General features: G+C 42.7%; 1 protein-coding gene across 1 annotated transcript; it reads left to right on the plus strand.

Moving 5' to 3' along the window:
- The first annotated feature begins 324 nt into the window (after positions 1-324).
- On the plus strand, positions 325-11,538 carry BMP2 (bone morphogenetic protein 2). The gene is made up of 3 exons (XM_004276455.4): positions 325-464; positions 1,605-1,954; positions 9,568-11,538. Exons 2-3 carry the CDS (start codon positions 1,612-1,614, stop codon positions 10,410-10,412), a joined length of 1,188 nt encoding a protein of 395 aa, XP_004276503.2. The 5' UTR covers positions 325-464; positions 1,605-1,611; the 3' UTR covers positions 10,413-11,538.
- The last annotated feature ends 1,549 nt before the right edge of the window (positions 11,539-13,087 follow it).

Raw genomic sequence — 13,087 nt, forward strand, 5'->3', positions numbered from 1 at the left:
ACAGTCCCGGAGCCAGCCCCCCGCGGGGCCACGCGTCCCGCGGGCTCTGGTTCCTAAGGACGACGACAGCACCAGCTTTTCCTTTCTCCCTTCCCTTCCCTGCTCCGCACTCCTCCCCCTGCTCGCTGTTGTTGTGTGTCAGCACTTGGCTGGAGACTTCTTGAACTTGCAGGGAGAGTAACTTGCGCTCCCCACTTCGCGCCGGTGCCTCTGCCCCAGCGGACCCAGCCTCGCCGCCTGCGAACCCCGCCGCCCCTCCACTCCACCGCTGGGCCCGACCCGAGACGCCTTTCCCTGCGTGCGGAGAGAGACTGCCCGGCCGGCACCCGGGAGGAGAAGGAGGAGGCGAAGGAAGGGAACCCGGTCCCTGCGCCAGGTCCTTCAGCCAGAGCTTTTTCCATGTGGAGGCTCTTTCAATGGACGTGTCCCCGCGTGCTTCTTAGACGGTCTGCGGTCTCCTAAAGGTAGACAACGTGGGCCGAGGCCGGGGCTGTGGGTGGGCGCGGGGCCCCGGCGGATGAGCCCCTCCCGGGGCCAGGTTGGGCCGGACGTAAACAGAGCAGGTCCACGTGCAGCCGAGCTCCTGCGGGGATGCCCCCATCCTACCGCCGCCGGGCGACCGTCGGCTTTGCACTCCCGGCTCGCACTTTTCCGCCCCTCCTCCCTCCCTTCTTTTCGGCATTTTATTAGGGCTGTTAACACTTAGATGATTTTATTTTTAAGGCAAAGAAATCCCTTGGAGAGGGTGGCCCCTGGATTTCACCCGTTAGCTGCCAACCTGTACACCTTGCCGTGGCGATCCCTTCTGACTTTTTCAAGTTTCTCCGGGAGACCTGCACTCTGTACTCAGAGCTGCGTCCCATTTGGGAAAATATTAGAAGTTGGGATTCTCCCTGTTTGTTTCCAGGAATGCGAGGGGGCAGTTCTCTCGTGCCACCTTGTGCTGACACGGGAATTAATAGATATTAGCCATCTACGTAATCCTATGAAGATACCTGCGTATCTTGACTGCATTGGGGGGAGGGGGTTCGGGGATGGAGTGGCCTGCCCTGACACCTCTGAGGTTAGAGACGTGGGCCACAGGTTGCAAGTGACTTCGGAAGTTGTGCCCCTGAGTTTACTGGCTCTGGAAGTTATAGACCGTGTGTGTGTATCAGGAAGTTCTATACAGTGCCTCTAAGGAAGTCACATGCACCATTTGTGTTTATATGCCAGCGAGCGCTGTGTGATTGGGTTAGTTTAGGGGACGGAGGGGTGTGAGACCAAACGGTGGTTTCCCCAGGTTCCCTGCACAGGCTGTCAGCGTGTCACAGAAAGAAAAGGTGACAGTCACTGACGTGGGGTGGGGGGTGGGGGTCAAATTTTGTCAGACGGATTGAGAATGGAATGGGAGGGTGAAATCCATCTGGCTCAGGAACTAAGGGTCTTCCATTCTCCTAAACGTTTGAGCTTCAGCTCCTCTGAAGTGTCTCCGCGAGTGTTGTCAGCCGGGTGGGCACCCTGGAGGAGGAAGCAAGGGGACCGAGCGGGAGCCGGGACCGCGGGGGCGGAAGGGGGGAGGGCTGGGCGGAGAACTCCGTGACTCACGTCGGCCCTGTCCTCAGGTCGACCATGGTGGCCGGGACCCGCTGTCTTCTAGCGTTGCTGCTTCCCCAGGTCCTCCTGGGCGTTGCGGCCGGCCTCATTCCCGAGCTGGGCCGGAGGAAGTTCGCGGTGTCTGCTGGCCGGTCTTCGTCCCAGCCCTCGGACGACGTCCTGAGTGAGTTCGAGTTGCGGTTGCTTAGCATGTTCGGCCTGAAGCAGAGACCCACCCCCAGCAGGGGTGCCGTGGTGCCCCCCTACATGCTGGACCTGTACCGCCGGCACTCGGGCCAGCCTGGCGCGCCCGCCCCGGACCACCGGCTGGAGAGGGCAGCCAGCCTCGCCAACACCGTGCGCAGCTTCCACCACGAAGGTGAGGCTTGGAGCCGGGGCGCGGGGGCGGAGACGGGGGCGGGGAGTCGTCCATCCAAGCGCCCCACAGTGGGCAGACAGCAGGCGTCCCTGGAAGGGCAGCTTGGCCGGGGCGCTGCAGACGTTTCCATGTTTGCCTCTGTAAGAACCTTTACGAACCTGACATTCACTCACTGCCTGTGTGGCGGGAGAGCCAGGGATTCCCCTTTGGTAAATCTGCACCCTTTTCCTGGCTTGCAGCCAGAAGAGCGACTCCTCCTCCAGGAACTGGAGAGAAATCAAGTGATGGGGAAGATGAGGGCAAAAGGCTTGCCCCTAGTCAGCTAAACGTGCAAGAATTCCATAGTAGAAGAATGAGGAGGGGGGCAGATTGGGATCTCTTTAGGTCTGTTTGGAAGCCTTTGCTCTATAAATCTTCTCTTGCTTAAGCCGGGGTTTCAAGCATGACAGAGCCAAGGGCAGAATTTTCAGAGATAGTATTGAAAAATCAAAGCCCAGGACTCCAATGTCTTTCTAATTTACAGTAGATCTGGACCTGGTTTGGAAGATTTCAAATCCCTATCTAATCCTCGTGGGAGATCAATTCCACAATCAATCTTATTGTTTCCACAATGACTTTCTTGTCTTGTGCTTAAATCTGAGATGAACTCCGGAGTAGAGACAAGGCTAGCCTTCAGATAAAAGCTTTTGCAGCAACTGCCTGTTTTCCTTCATGTGCACTGAAATGTGGGGGTTTTTTTTCTTTTATGATACTGGATGTGGTTCTTTTAAGGTAGGATGTTTATACTTGTTTCATCAGAAAGGCATTTAGTGGATTTGAAATGTCTTAGAGCAGCTAGTGAGATCTGTTGTACCCAAGTTCTTAGGGCAATTGGTCAAAAATATTTTCCACTTCAATTCTTTTTCTACACTTTTAAATGCTCCTTTGGCTTAACACATTCTAAATGAGCTCAGGTTCGTTCAAGTTCTAGAGAATGGTCCAAAGATGTATATCACAGAGCAGCCACTTGTAGGATATCAGGGAACTGGGATATTGTTCTGGTTTTCTTGCCTTGCCTTGCTGAGGTGGTCAATTTCAAGTGGAAATCTACCCTCTGATATAAACAAATCAGTAGTGTCACAGCCAGGCATTTTCTGCCAGTGTGAAGGAGAACTTATACTTGTGAGAACAGTCAATAGTGGGAAGGGGTCCTAAAGGCCGGTCACATAACAAAAGGGACTTCATCAAGGCAGCTATACATAGTGAAGGGGACATGAATTGAAAAATCAATTCATTTTTCAGCACATTTCTAAGTGAGGTGCTGTCTGCTAGCAGAAATCATATTTGAAAGGAAATAAGATCTCATTTTACTCCTTCAGGATTCATCCACTGAAAGCAGAAGTTGTCTGTTGTCATGCAGAAATGTTCTTGTTCCTGTACATTCTGTCATCACCACCTTGGGGAGATTATAGATCCAGCTCATCATTCCCAGCTGCTGCTGATTAGAATTGTTTCTCTGGATAGAAAAGTAATAAGAATTGCTATTTCAGCCACCTCTCCTGGAGATATAGCATGGAAACCATTCTGAACTTTATTTTTAAGGCCAAGAAGGCACTGTGTGTGTCTCTTAGAACTTTAAAGGAAGATAGATCATTTAAGGCATTTGACACCTAAAAACGTTCAGTTGCATGAGGATTCCATCAGTGAAGTCTGCATATTTCTCCTTCCTCTGGAAGTGGCTCGACCAAAACTAAACAGTCTAGAACTTATTGGAGTGTATAATTTTAACTTAAAGAGCCTGCTTGAGTTTATAAGTCAGAATTTATGTCTTTAAACGTGTAAATGTTATGCACCAAATAGTGCAGAAGTTACCAACTTGCTTAAAATCAAGTTGCAATAATAACTTCAGATCTTTATGAAATTAGATAATTAAAAAAAGCTATGTAATGTTTGCCCCAAATTTCAACAAACCCATTCCTTTTCTTCTTAAGACTAGCATATAATCATTAAGCTACAAATTGCCCTTTTTTGAAGACCGTTTCATTTTTACGTAAACCAGAATTTGGTTTTTGTAAATATTCTTGTTTATAAAACATCCATGCATGGCACTAAAAAATCTTTTAATAAACCATGTGATTAAGGCTGCAGGTTTAAGAGCAGAATTTGGTTCCTAGAGCCTTTGTGGATGTTTTTTTGGTAAAGGACCTGATTACGAGAATTACCTGTTGGTTTTATTTGCGGGTGGGATCTGGGTGATTTGGCGAAATACAAGACAAGAAGTATCATGATGGCATTCTTTCAACCGATGTGTGAAGATAATGGGTCTACATCATAGGTGATCTGACACAGAAATTATCAGTTGTCATTTCTCCTATTAAGTTTTGTCTAGTCCTTTCTCCAGTGGCTTTTATTCGGGAGAGCCCAAGCGCTGGAAAATTTTTCTTTTTTCAAAGTTGTTAAAAAGTGCTTCGGAACTGCCACTGAGGATAGAAAAATCACTTCTTCAACTGGAAACAGTGTTTTGTGTTTTGCTTGTAGTTAAAAACACATTGAAATTGGTTGACTTGATTGGCCTTGCAAAAAATCTTCATTCTTTCCTGTCAGATTGGAATATGGAAGGACCACTCGCTCGCTCTCCAGACTCTGAAGGACACAGTTCTCTTTTTGCCCAAAATAACTGAATTATTTGCCTCTATGACTGAAGCTTTGAAATAGAGATTAACCCCGTTCCCACAAATGTAATTTTCTTGAAAATATTCATTTAAAAGGAAAGTTCAAGAAACAACCACTGCTCTGTGATGGAGCACTGGTATCACAAATTCCCAGTGCAACCAAAGGATTTGGACACATACACCCCCCCCAAACCAGTGCTCACTTGGGGTGCTTCCCTAGTGTCCCCAGGTATTTCATTGTGATTGTGAAAGGCCCCCTTTAGGTAGAACAGGCATTCTATTTGGAAATGCTCATAGAGATTGAGGCTTTGGTGCCCAGAGATAGTTCTTGCACTTATGTTTTCCATTTTGCCTCGTTTTTAGTGGTTCCTCTCTGTTCCCCCTTGATCCCTCCTCATTGAGCTATTTTGTCTTTTTAAGACTTTCCCTTTGTGTGTTTCACCAAATAAGCAACAATAAGAGGGCCCTGGATCATTCCAAAGGTGTTGGAGCTAAGAGAGTGGGTAGAGGCCAAATCAGGGTTGGTGACAACGACCATGCTCTTTCTTTTAGCTGCCATCTCCTTTGTTGTCTTTGTTTTTTTAACTGATTCATTTTAACCTTTTGTATTTTATCGTTGTTTTTCTCCTTGATACATCAATTCTCTAACCATTATTTTATATTTTGGAAAATTTTATTTATTATTCTCCACTACTTTCATTTTATTTCAGGGCAGTGATTTCCAACCTTACTGATTTACTAGAACATTCCCAGGTTTTTATTGTTGTTTTCTTAATGGACATTTTTTGTCTAAAGAGTGTTGCAAAATTCTCAAAATGTAATGACAACTCACTTTTTGCTAAAACCCATCAAAACTTGTCCTCATCATACTGTAGGACAAACAGGCAGTCACAAAATATCAGTGGTTCCACACAAGATCTGTATGTCCCAGTGGCCCCTGCCACTTTACCTTTCTGCTTTACTTTTCTGTTCTGTCTGCTTCTTCCACCATTTCTATCCCTTTAACTGGGACAGAACTTGCCCTACCGTTATCACTGTGTTAAATATAAATCTGCCTCTAATGGTTTTGACTTTTGCTTGAGTTTTTGACTCCTCCCCTATGTTAGATGGTGCCGTCTAGTGGCCAGAAACTTGGGAGCTGCAGTAGACTCAAGTTCATAGCTATGTTCTTAGTTTACTAGCTCTGTGACCTTAGGAAAATCACATAACCTCTCTGAGCTCCAACTATTTCATTTACAAAATGGAGCCAGTAACAGTTCCTCTCTAACTGATTTGTCATAAGGTAATTCATATAAAGTTCTTAGTGCCAGACCTGGCACAAACAACCATTCAGCACACCTGCTGTCATTATCGTGATGACTTGTTTCTTTATGTCCTATTCTCCCCTGGTCTAGGGAAGAGGAGGCCAAAGTGGACCTAGGCTAGCTGAGGGAATTCAATCTTGTCTTTTTGAATGTAGGTGAATAATTGACAGCGTAGATGATTAAGTTAGAACTTCACTTTTTGGAGGAGAGGTCAAATGTCATTGTTGCCTTATTTTTCTTTACTTTCCCACATTTTTGTAGCCATAGCTCCATCTATTTGGATAAGAACTTAGAGGTTCAAGAACCCATGTCTAAGATAGGCTGGAATCCTCAGATCCCTTGGCAAGTGCAGCTTATTCAATAAGGGTTATTTACAGAGAATTAATAATTGTATATACCTCCAGAAAAGCATACATTACCTACTTAGGTAAATACTCCATATTTTCAGAATCCCTAGGCTTGTTGTGGTGATTTGCAGATTCTTTACTTCATTTCAAAACGTTCAGATTTTTTTCTGCCTTCTAGAAAAATTTCATGTTCCCTTGAAGATCAAAGGAGAGGGTAGTAGGTGCCCTAACCTTGGTCAGTTGTTTTCCTGGGTTTGGGGGTTCTTATGACTTTCTGACTTATCTCTGTGACCAGAGTCTGCAGTCAGGGATCTTGTCATGGAGGCCTTTGTATTAAGGAGGGATAGTGGTCCTTCAGGGATTAGGCTGACTGAGATGAAACTGCACAGTTGGAGAGGGATCTTCACATTACTTGTTAATGTTTAATAGTGTAATTTTTTCCTTTGCTAAGTGATTATCCTTTTGGCCACTTACCTCCAATGAGATTTTGAAGCACATGAAACTGCTTTTTTATAGGTTAAATCCAGTTGAATGGTGGTAGTTTTGTATAATTCAGTCTCATATTAGTCTTTTGGAGGGTTATTGTTCTATTTAATGCCCCTTTTATACCCATCCTCTTTACTTCATTTACTTGTCTCTCGTGCTTACCTGGGAGATTGTTCCTTCATCCTCCTCCTGGCTGTGTGTGTCTGTGTGTGTGTGTCTGTGTGTGTGTGTGTGTGTGTGTGTGTGTGTGTGTGTATGATTTCTCTGGGCACCTTTGTTAATACAGCTGTTCCCTAAAGGCCCTGGATAATGTGCCGTTCCTTCCTCTCCTTAAAAGAAGAGAAAGCGCTTTTAGGTGTGCCGGGAGCAGCGAAGTCAGTTGCCCAGGTCCAGGCCTTGGCTTTGTGTCATTGTGTCTGATGGGTGTGCAGATTTTTAGGTCACTCTTCTTTTCTCTGGTAGCTGGTGGCTTCTCTGCTGAAAGAATGCCTTCAGGGAAAACATCAGAGGGCTCCTGAATTGCAGGGAGGAAAGGAAAGAAGGGGCTAAACACAACCCTTGATACTTGTCGGAGCCACAGAGGAGAGCTCTGGTTGATTGGTGGGAGGATTATTTTAAAAATAGTGCCTGGCCAGAAGTACCATTAGCCAGCAGCGGGGTTTAGAGCGGCTCCCCAAAGGTATCCGTACGGGTACCGGTTAGCAGGCTTGAGGGGACAGTGGGGGACTCCCTTCTTGGCCTGATGGTCTCCCTGTCCAAGGAGAGGCGATTTAGATCTTTCTGTTCTGAGTCTGGCTGCTCACCCCTGGCCTCAAGTCTTACTCCTTGGCCAACGCTAATGGTTCTTCTATTCATTTCTATATAATTTAACAAAAAGGCACTTTAAAATATGTTCCTGGGGCTTCCCTGGTGGCGCAGTGGTTGAGAGTCTGCCTGCCGATGCAGGGGACACGGGTTCGTGCCCCGGTCCGGGAAGATCCCACATGCCGCGGAGCGGCTGGGCCCGTGAGCCACGGCCGCTGAGCCTGCGCGTCCGGAGCCTGTGCTCCGCAACGGGAGAGGCCGCAACAGTGAGAGGCCCGCATACCGCAAAAAAAAAAAAAAGTTCCTGGCAATTTATACTTGCATGTGAAAAACGTTCTTTAAAACCTTTAGCCTCGAAGGGCAGTTCACCAGCTTCCAGCATTACCTCACCTCGGAGCTGCTAGAAATGCTGCATCTCAGGCCCTACCCCAGACTTACCCACTGAATCAGAATCTGCATTTGAACAGTTAAGGTGTCCTATAGGTGTTTTGCACAGAGGTTGAAGTTTGAGAAACGTCCCATTAAAGCATTCCTCCATAATTTGGTATAAACCACCCCTGTTGACCTTAGCTTGCAGTGATGACTGTTGCTTTGATGATGAAGGTTTACACAGGTAGAATCTTTGAGTGAGCGATCTGAAGTGATTATCCTTTGCTAAAATGTCTAAATTTTGTGAACAATGAATAGCCGTTTGGTTCAGGAGAAATACAACCAGAAAATTAATGAAAATATGGTTTCCTCTTATGGTGATGACAGGGCCAAATAGATTTTGTTAGCACTCAGGTTGGATCCTGAATGAAGCAGGTAAAATTTGTTGACAGTGAAATAACAGGATGTGATAAAGCTAGAAGAAAGTAAACCCAAATATCCCAAATTCTAGTGCTGTTTACTATCAATTTAATAATAATGTGCACCTTTGATGATTTGCAGACTATACATTCAAGGTGCTATGTTATATTTTATTGTTTGCTTGACAAGCAGTACTCCTTAAAATTGAAATTCTGGAATTTTAAATCAGGAAGAACTTTTATGAATAGCCCACTTGAATGACTATTTTAAAATAATGATAATAGATATAAAATGATTATTCTGTAATTAGATTATCCCTTACATCATGAATGTCAATAATGACATTTCTGTAGATTTTTATAAATTTGGGGGAGATTTATCTGTATCCTGTAGCCTATTATTGGGTAGGTGTATAATTTTAATATGGTTTTTTTTTTTTTAAAGATAAAGGAATTACAAACAGAAGAGAATTATTTTTTTTTCCCAAAAGCATCTGCAATGAGATTTTGCTTTTGAGGTCATAAAGAGGTGAGAGAAGAGACAAAGTTGGGAAGTTATTTCTCTTGAAATCATCCAGCCTTAATTACTACAGTGTCCTAGTACCACCCTTACGTTTCCAAAGAAGTAGATCCCTGTAAATGCCTTTGTCTCTGGACTTTTGAGTAAAATAGTAGGGTGTACTTTGCAAAATGTCATCGTTGATGTTGAGTTTCAGAGTCTTTAATTAGGAAACTGAAATCTGTATATCGAGATTTGTAAATCATCTAAATTGCAGAGTAATGTTTTAGAATACTGCTTAAGGGATTGACATTAAAGCCTTTTTCTTTTTAAGAAATGCAATAATTTCCTCAAATCCTCACTCATTAGACCTCTATTAACTATAGTGCTGACTTTTTTTTTTTTTTGCCCTAAAGTCTGTGAATTCCAAAGAAATGCTTCACCATTTCCCCCATCATTATAGCCACCTGGAAGCAGTATTCACGTATTAGATTAAACACGTAACAGTGAATTGTGAAATTTTGTTTCATGGTGTGTATATTGACATAAATGTATAGAAAAGGGAGGATCATTTCTTTATCTAAAGGGCAAATTTTAACTTTCTGGCTGCAGATTTTTACATGTGTTAAATCATACCCTGAAGTGATGTATATAAATCCTTATATACAATCAAATTGTCATACTTGCCTTACTGAATGATTTTTCTTTTTTTCTACTTTTTTCCATTAAATTAGAATCTTTGGAAGAATTGCCAGAAATAAGTGGAAAAACAACCCGTAGATTCTTCTTTAATTTAACTTCTATCCCCACTGAGGAGTTTATCACCTCAGCAGAACTTCAGGTCTTTCGGGAACAGATGCAGGAAACTTTGGAAAACAATAGCAGTTTCCATCACCGAATTAATATTTATGAAATTATAAAACCTGCCACAGCCAACTCCAAGTTCCCTGTGACCAGACTTCTGGACACCAGGTTGGTGACTCAGAATGCCAGCAGGTGGGAGAGCTTTGATGTCACCCCTGCCGTGATGAGGTGGACAGCGCAGGGGCTCGCCAACCACGGGTTTGTGGTGGAGGTGGCCCACCCAGAGGACAGCCACGGGGTCTCCAAGAGGCACGTGCGGATTAGCAGGTCTTTGCACCAAGACAAGTACAGCTGGTCACAGAGAAGGCCTTTGCTGGTCACTTTTGGCCACGATGGGAAAGGACACCCTCTCCACCAAAGAGAAAAGCGTCAGGCAAAACACAAACAGCGGAAACGCCTCAAGTCCAGTTGTAAGAGACACCCTTTGTACGTGGACTTCAGTGACGTGGGGTGGAATGACTGGATCGTCGCCCCCCCGGGGTATCATGCCTTTTACTGCCACGGGGAGTGCCCTTTCCCCCTGGCTGATCACCTGAACTCCACAAACCACGCCATCGTCCAGACGCTGGTCAACTCAGTTAACTCTAAGATTCCCAAGGCGTGCTGTGTCCCAACAGAACTCAGTGCCATCTCCATGCTGTACCTTGACGAGAATGAAAAGGTGGTATTAAAGAACTATCAGGACATGGTTGTCGAGGGTTGTGGGTGTCGTTAGCACAGCAAAATAAAATAAAATAAATAAATATATATATATATTTTAGAAAAAAGCAAAAAAAAAAAAATCAAGTTGACACTTTAATATTTCCCAATGAAGACTTTATTTATGGAATGGAATGGAGAAAAAAAAACAGCTATTTTGAAAATATATTTATATCTACGAAAAGAAGTTGGGAAAACAAATATTTTAATCAGAGAATTATTCCTTAAAGATTTTAAAATGTATTTAGTTGTACATTTTATATGGGTTCAACCCCAGCACATGAAGTATAATGGTCAGATTTATTTTGTATTTATTTACTATTATAACCACTTTTTAGGAAAAATAGCTAATTTGTATTTATATGTAATCAAAAGAAGTATTGGGTTTGTACATAATTTTCCAAAAATTGTAGTTGTTTTCAGTCGTGTGTATTTAAGATGAAAAGTCTACATGGAAGGTTACTCTGGCAAAGTGCTTAGCACATTTGCTTTTTTTTTTGCAGTGCTACTGTTAAGGTCACAAGTTCATGTCCAGAAAAAAAAAAAAAAAGTGGATAATCCACTCTGCTGACTTTCAAGATTATTATATTATTCAATTCTCAGGAATGTTGCAGAGTGGTTGTCCAGTCCATGAGAACTTACATCCTTATTAGGTGGAATATTTGGATAAGAACCAGACATTGCTGATCGAATATAGAAACCCCCCACCCCTTAGTTTGCAGAAAGAGTAAAGCAGGACCAATAGAAATAATTAAGAAAAGATGAACCTGCAGGAAAGTGAATGATGGTTTGTTGTTCTTCTTTCCTAAACTAGTGACCCCTTCAAAGGGGCTGGTCTGGCCAAAGTATTAAATAAAACATAAGATTTCGTCATTATTGATATTGTGGTCATGTATATTTAAAATTGATATCTAGTGGCCCTCATGAAGAGTTGAAAATTGATTTGTATTTTACTTTTACCTCACCTAAGAGCTCTTTATGCTCAAAAGGACTCAATTTTCTAACTGCCTCTCCACAGCAAAATTGTTTTCTGCCTACCCCTGTTCTCTGTTCCATCAGCTTGCTTTTCTTTCCAAGGTTATGTGTTTGAACACATTTCTCCAAATGTTAAACCTATTTCAGATAATAAATATCAAAGCTCTGGCATTTCATTCTATAAAGGCCAACCTGTAAGAGAAAATGGTGCATTTGTACAGCGTTCACAAAGATTACCTTGTGTTTGCATTTTTGCTTCTGAGGCTACTCATTTTGGAGGGAGGTAGGGAGAAGGCAAGGAATAGTTGGAAATTTGCAGGCAAGTCATTGGCTAATTCCTAGGAATTAATCAATGATTTAGTATTTCACATGAACCTCTTTGGGGCAGGAAGATTTAAGAGAAAACCGAAGGAACAAAAATCAAGCCAAACCTGGGGAACCCAAGATAAAGTTTCAGAGATGATATCCCATGCAGTAGAGGCAATGGTGCCAAAAAATTAGAAAGGGAAAGTGTCTGAGATCAAGCTTCTACAAGGACATCTGCCAGTTGGACTGAAGCCCAAGCAGAATGAAGTCGAATTAGGCCGCTCAGAATGAACACATACCAGTGGCAGGGCTTCTGTGCTCTGGGTTGAAATCAGACCCAAGGAAGGGTTCGGTGGGTATGCTTGTATGGCCAGGGGACCCACAACCCCACAATTTTACTGGAAGTATTTTAAGGTCAATTTCTAGGACTTTGTGTCACCTCTGATCCTGCTGTGATTGGTGAGGCCTAGTTCTAATTTCCTTTCCTAGCCCTTCCTTGATGCGGCTGAAAAAAAGTGTGTTAGTAAAGGAACAGAGTGTTATCATCAGATTCGTCCCAGGAATTAACTTGCAATGACCCTGTTACATTTTGGGTTATATTTTGGGTGTGATAGATTTAACCCTCGTTTTGAGATTACGTAGATCATATTTTTCTAAAAAATTAGTACAAGTTATCTTTTATTCCTTCCACTGTTAAAATCTTTTAGTTTCTTTTTATCCCTATTCTATTGCTCTTTATGTATCATTGGTGTTAGACACCCCTGTGGAGGGCGGGATCGTCTTTGTCCCTTGGCATTCTTCACCCTCTCTTGCCATGGGTGTGAGGGGCAGGCTGCACAGTCGTAACATCTTAAAAAATAATAACCCACGTTTTCTCATCTCCAAATACTCTAGATAAGAGTTGTAAAAGTACAGCACAAGAATTTCCATACATTTGGCAGTTCTGTCCCTTTTTATTTCTCTGCTTCATTGGGTCTGATTTTCTCGGTTAAAATGATTCTCAAATGTTCTTTTCTCAAACGGTTCTCAAATGGTTCGTGCATAATATATATGTGTAAATATATATAGACATATATATGTGAGTATATATAAATATATACACAAATATATGTGTAAATATACATACAAATATATGTGTGAATACATATAAATGTGTAAATATATATAGACATATATATGTGAATATATATAAATATATACACAAATATATGGGTAAATATACAAATATATGTGTGAATACATATAAATATATGTGTAAATATATATAGACATATATGTAATATGTATAAATATACATATGAAGATATATGTGATTAGTATTACATATATATAGATGACGGCATTTTCAGTTTAATTTCAGAGATTTTTTAATAGTTGAGGACTCTGACCCTCTTGGCAGCTCATTTGAGA

The sequence above is a fragment of the Orcinus orca genome, chromosome 16 (genome assembly GCF_937001465.1).
Source record: "Orcinus orca chromosome 16, mOrcOrc1.1, whole genome shotgun sequence".
Classification (NCBI taxonomy): Eukaryota; Metazoa; Chordata; class Mammalia; order Artiodactyla; family Delphinidae; genus Orcinus; species Orcinus orca.

What these genes read in the sequence shown, in the direction of transcription:
- BMP2 (XM_004276455.4), top strand. Translation starts at nt 1,612, where the DNA reads ATGGTGGCCGGGACCCGCTGTCTTCTAGCGTTGCTGCTTCCCCAGGTC. An exon ending in GCGCAGCTTCCACCACGAAG is followed by an intron (nt 1,955 to 9,567) that starts GTGAGGCTTGGA and finishes CCATTAAATTAG; the next exon opens with AATCTTTGGAAGAATTGCCA.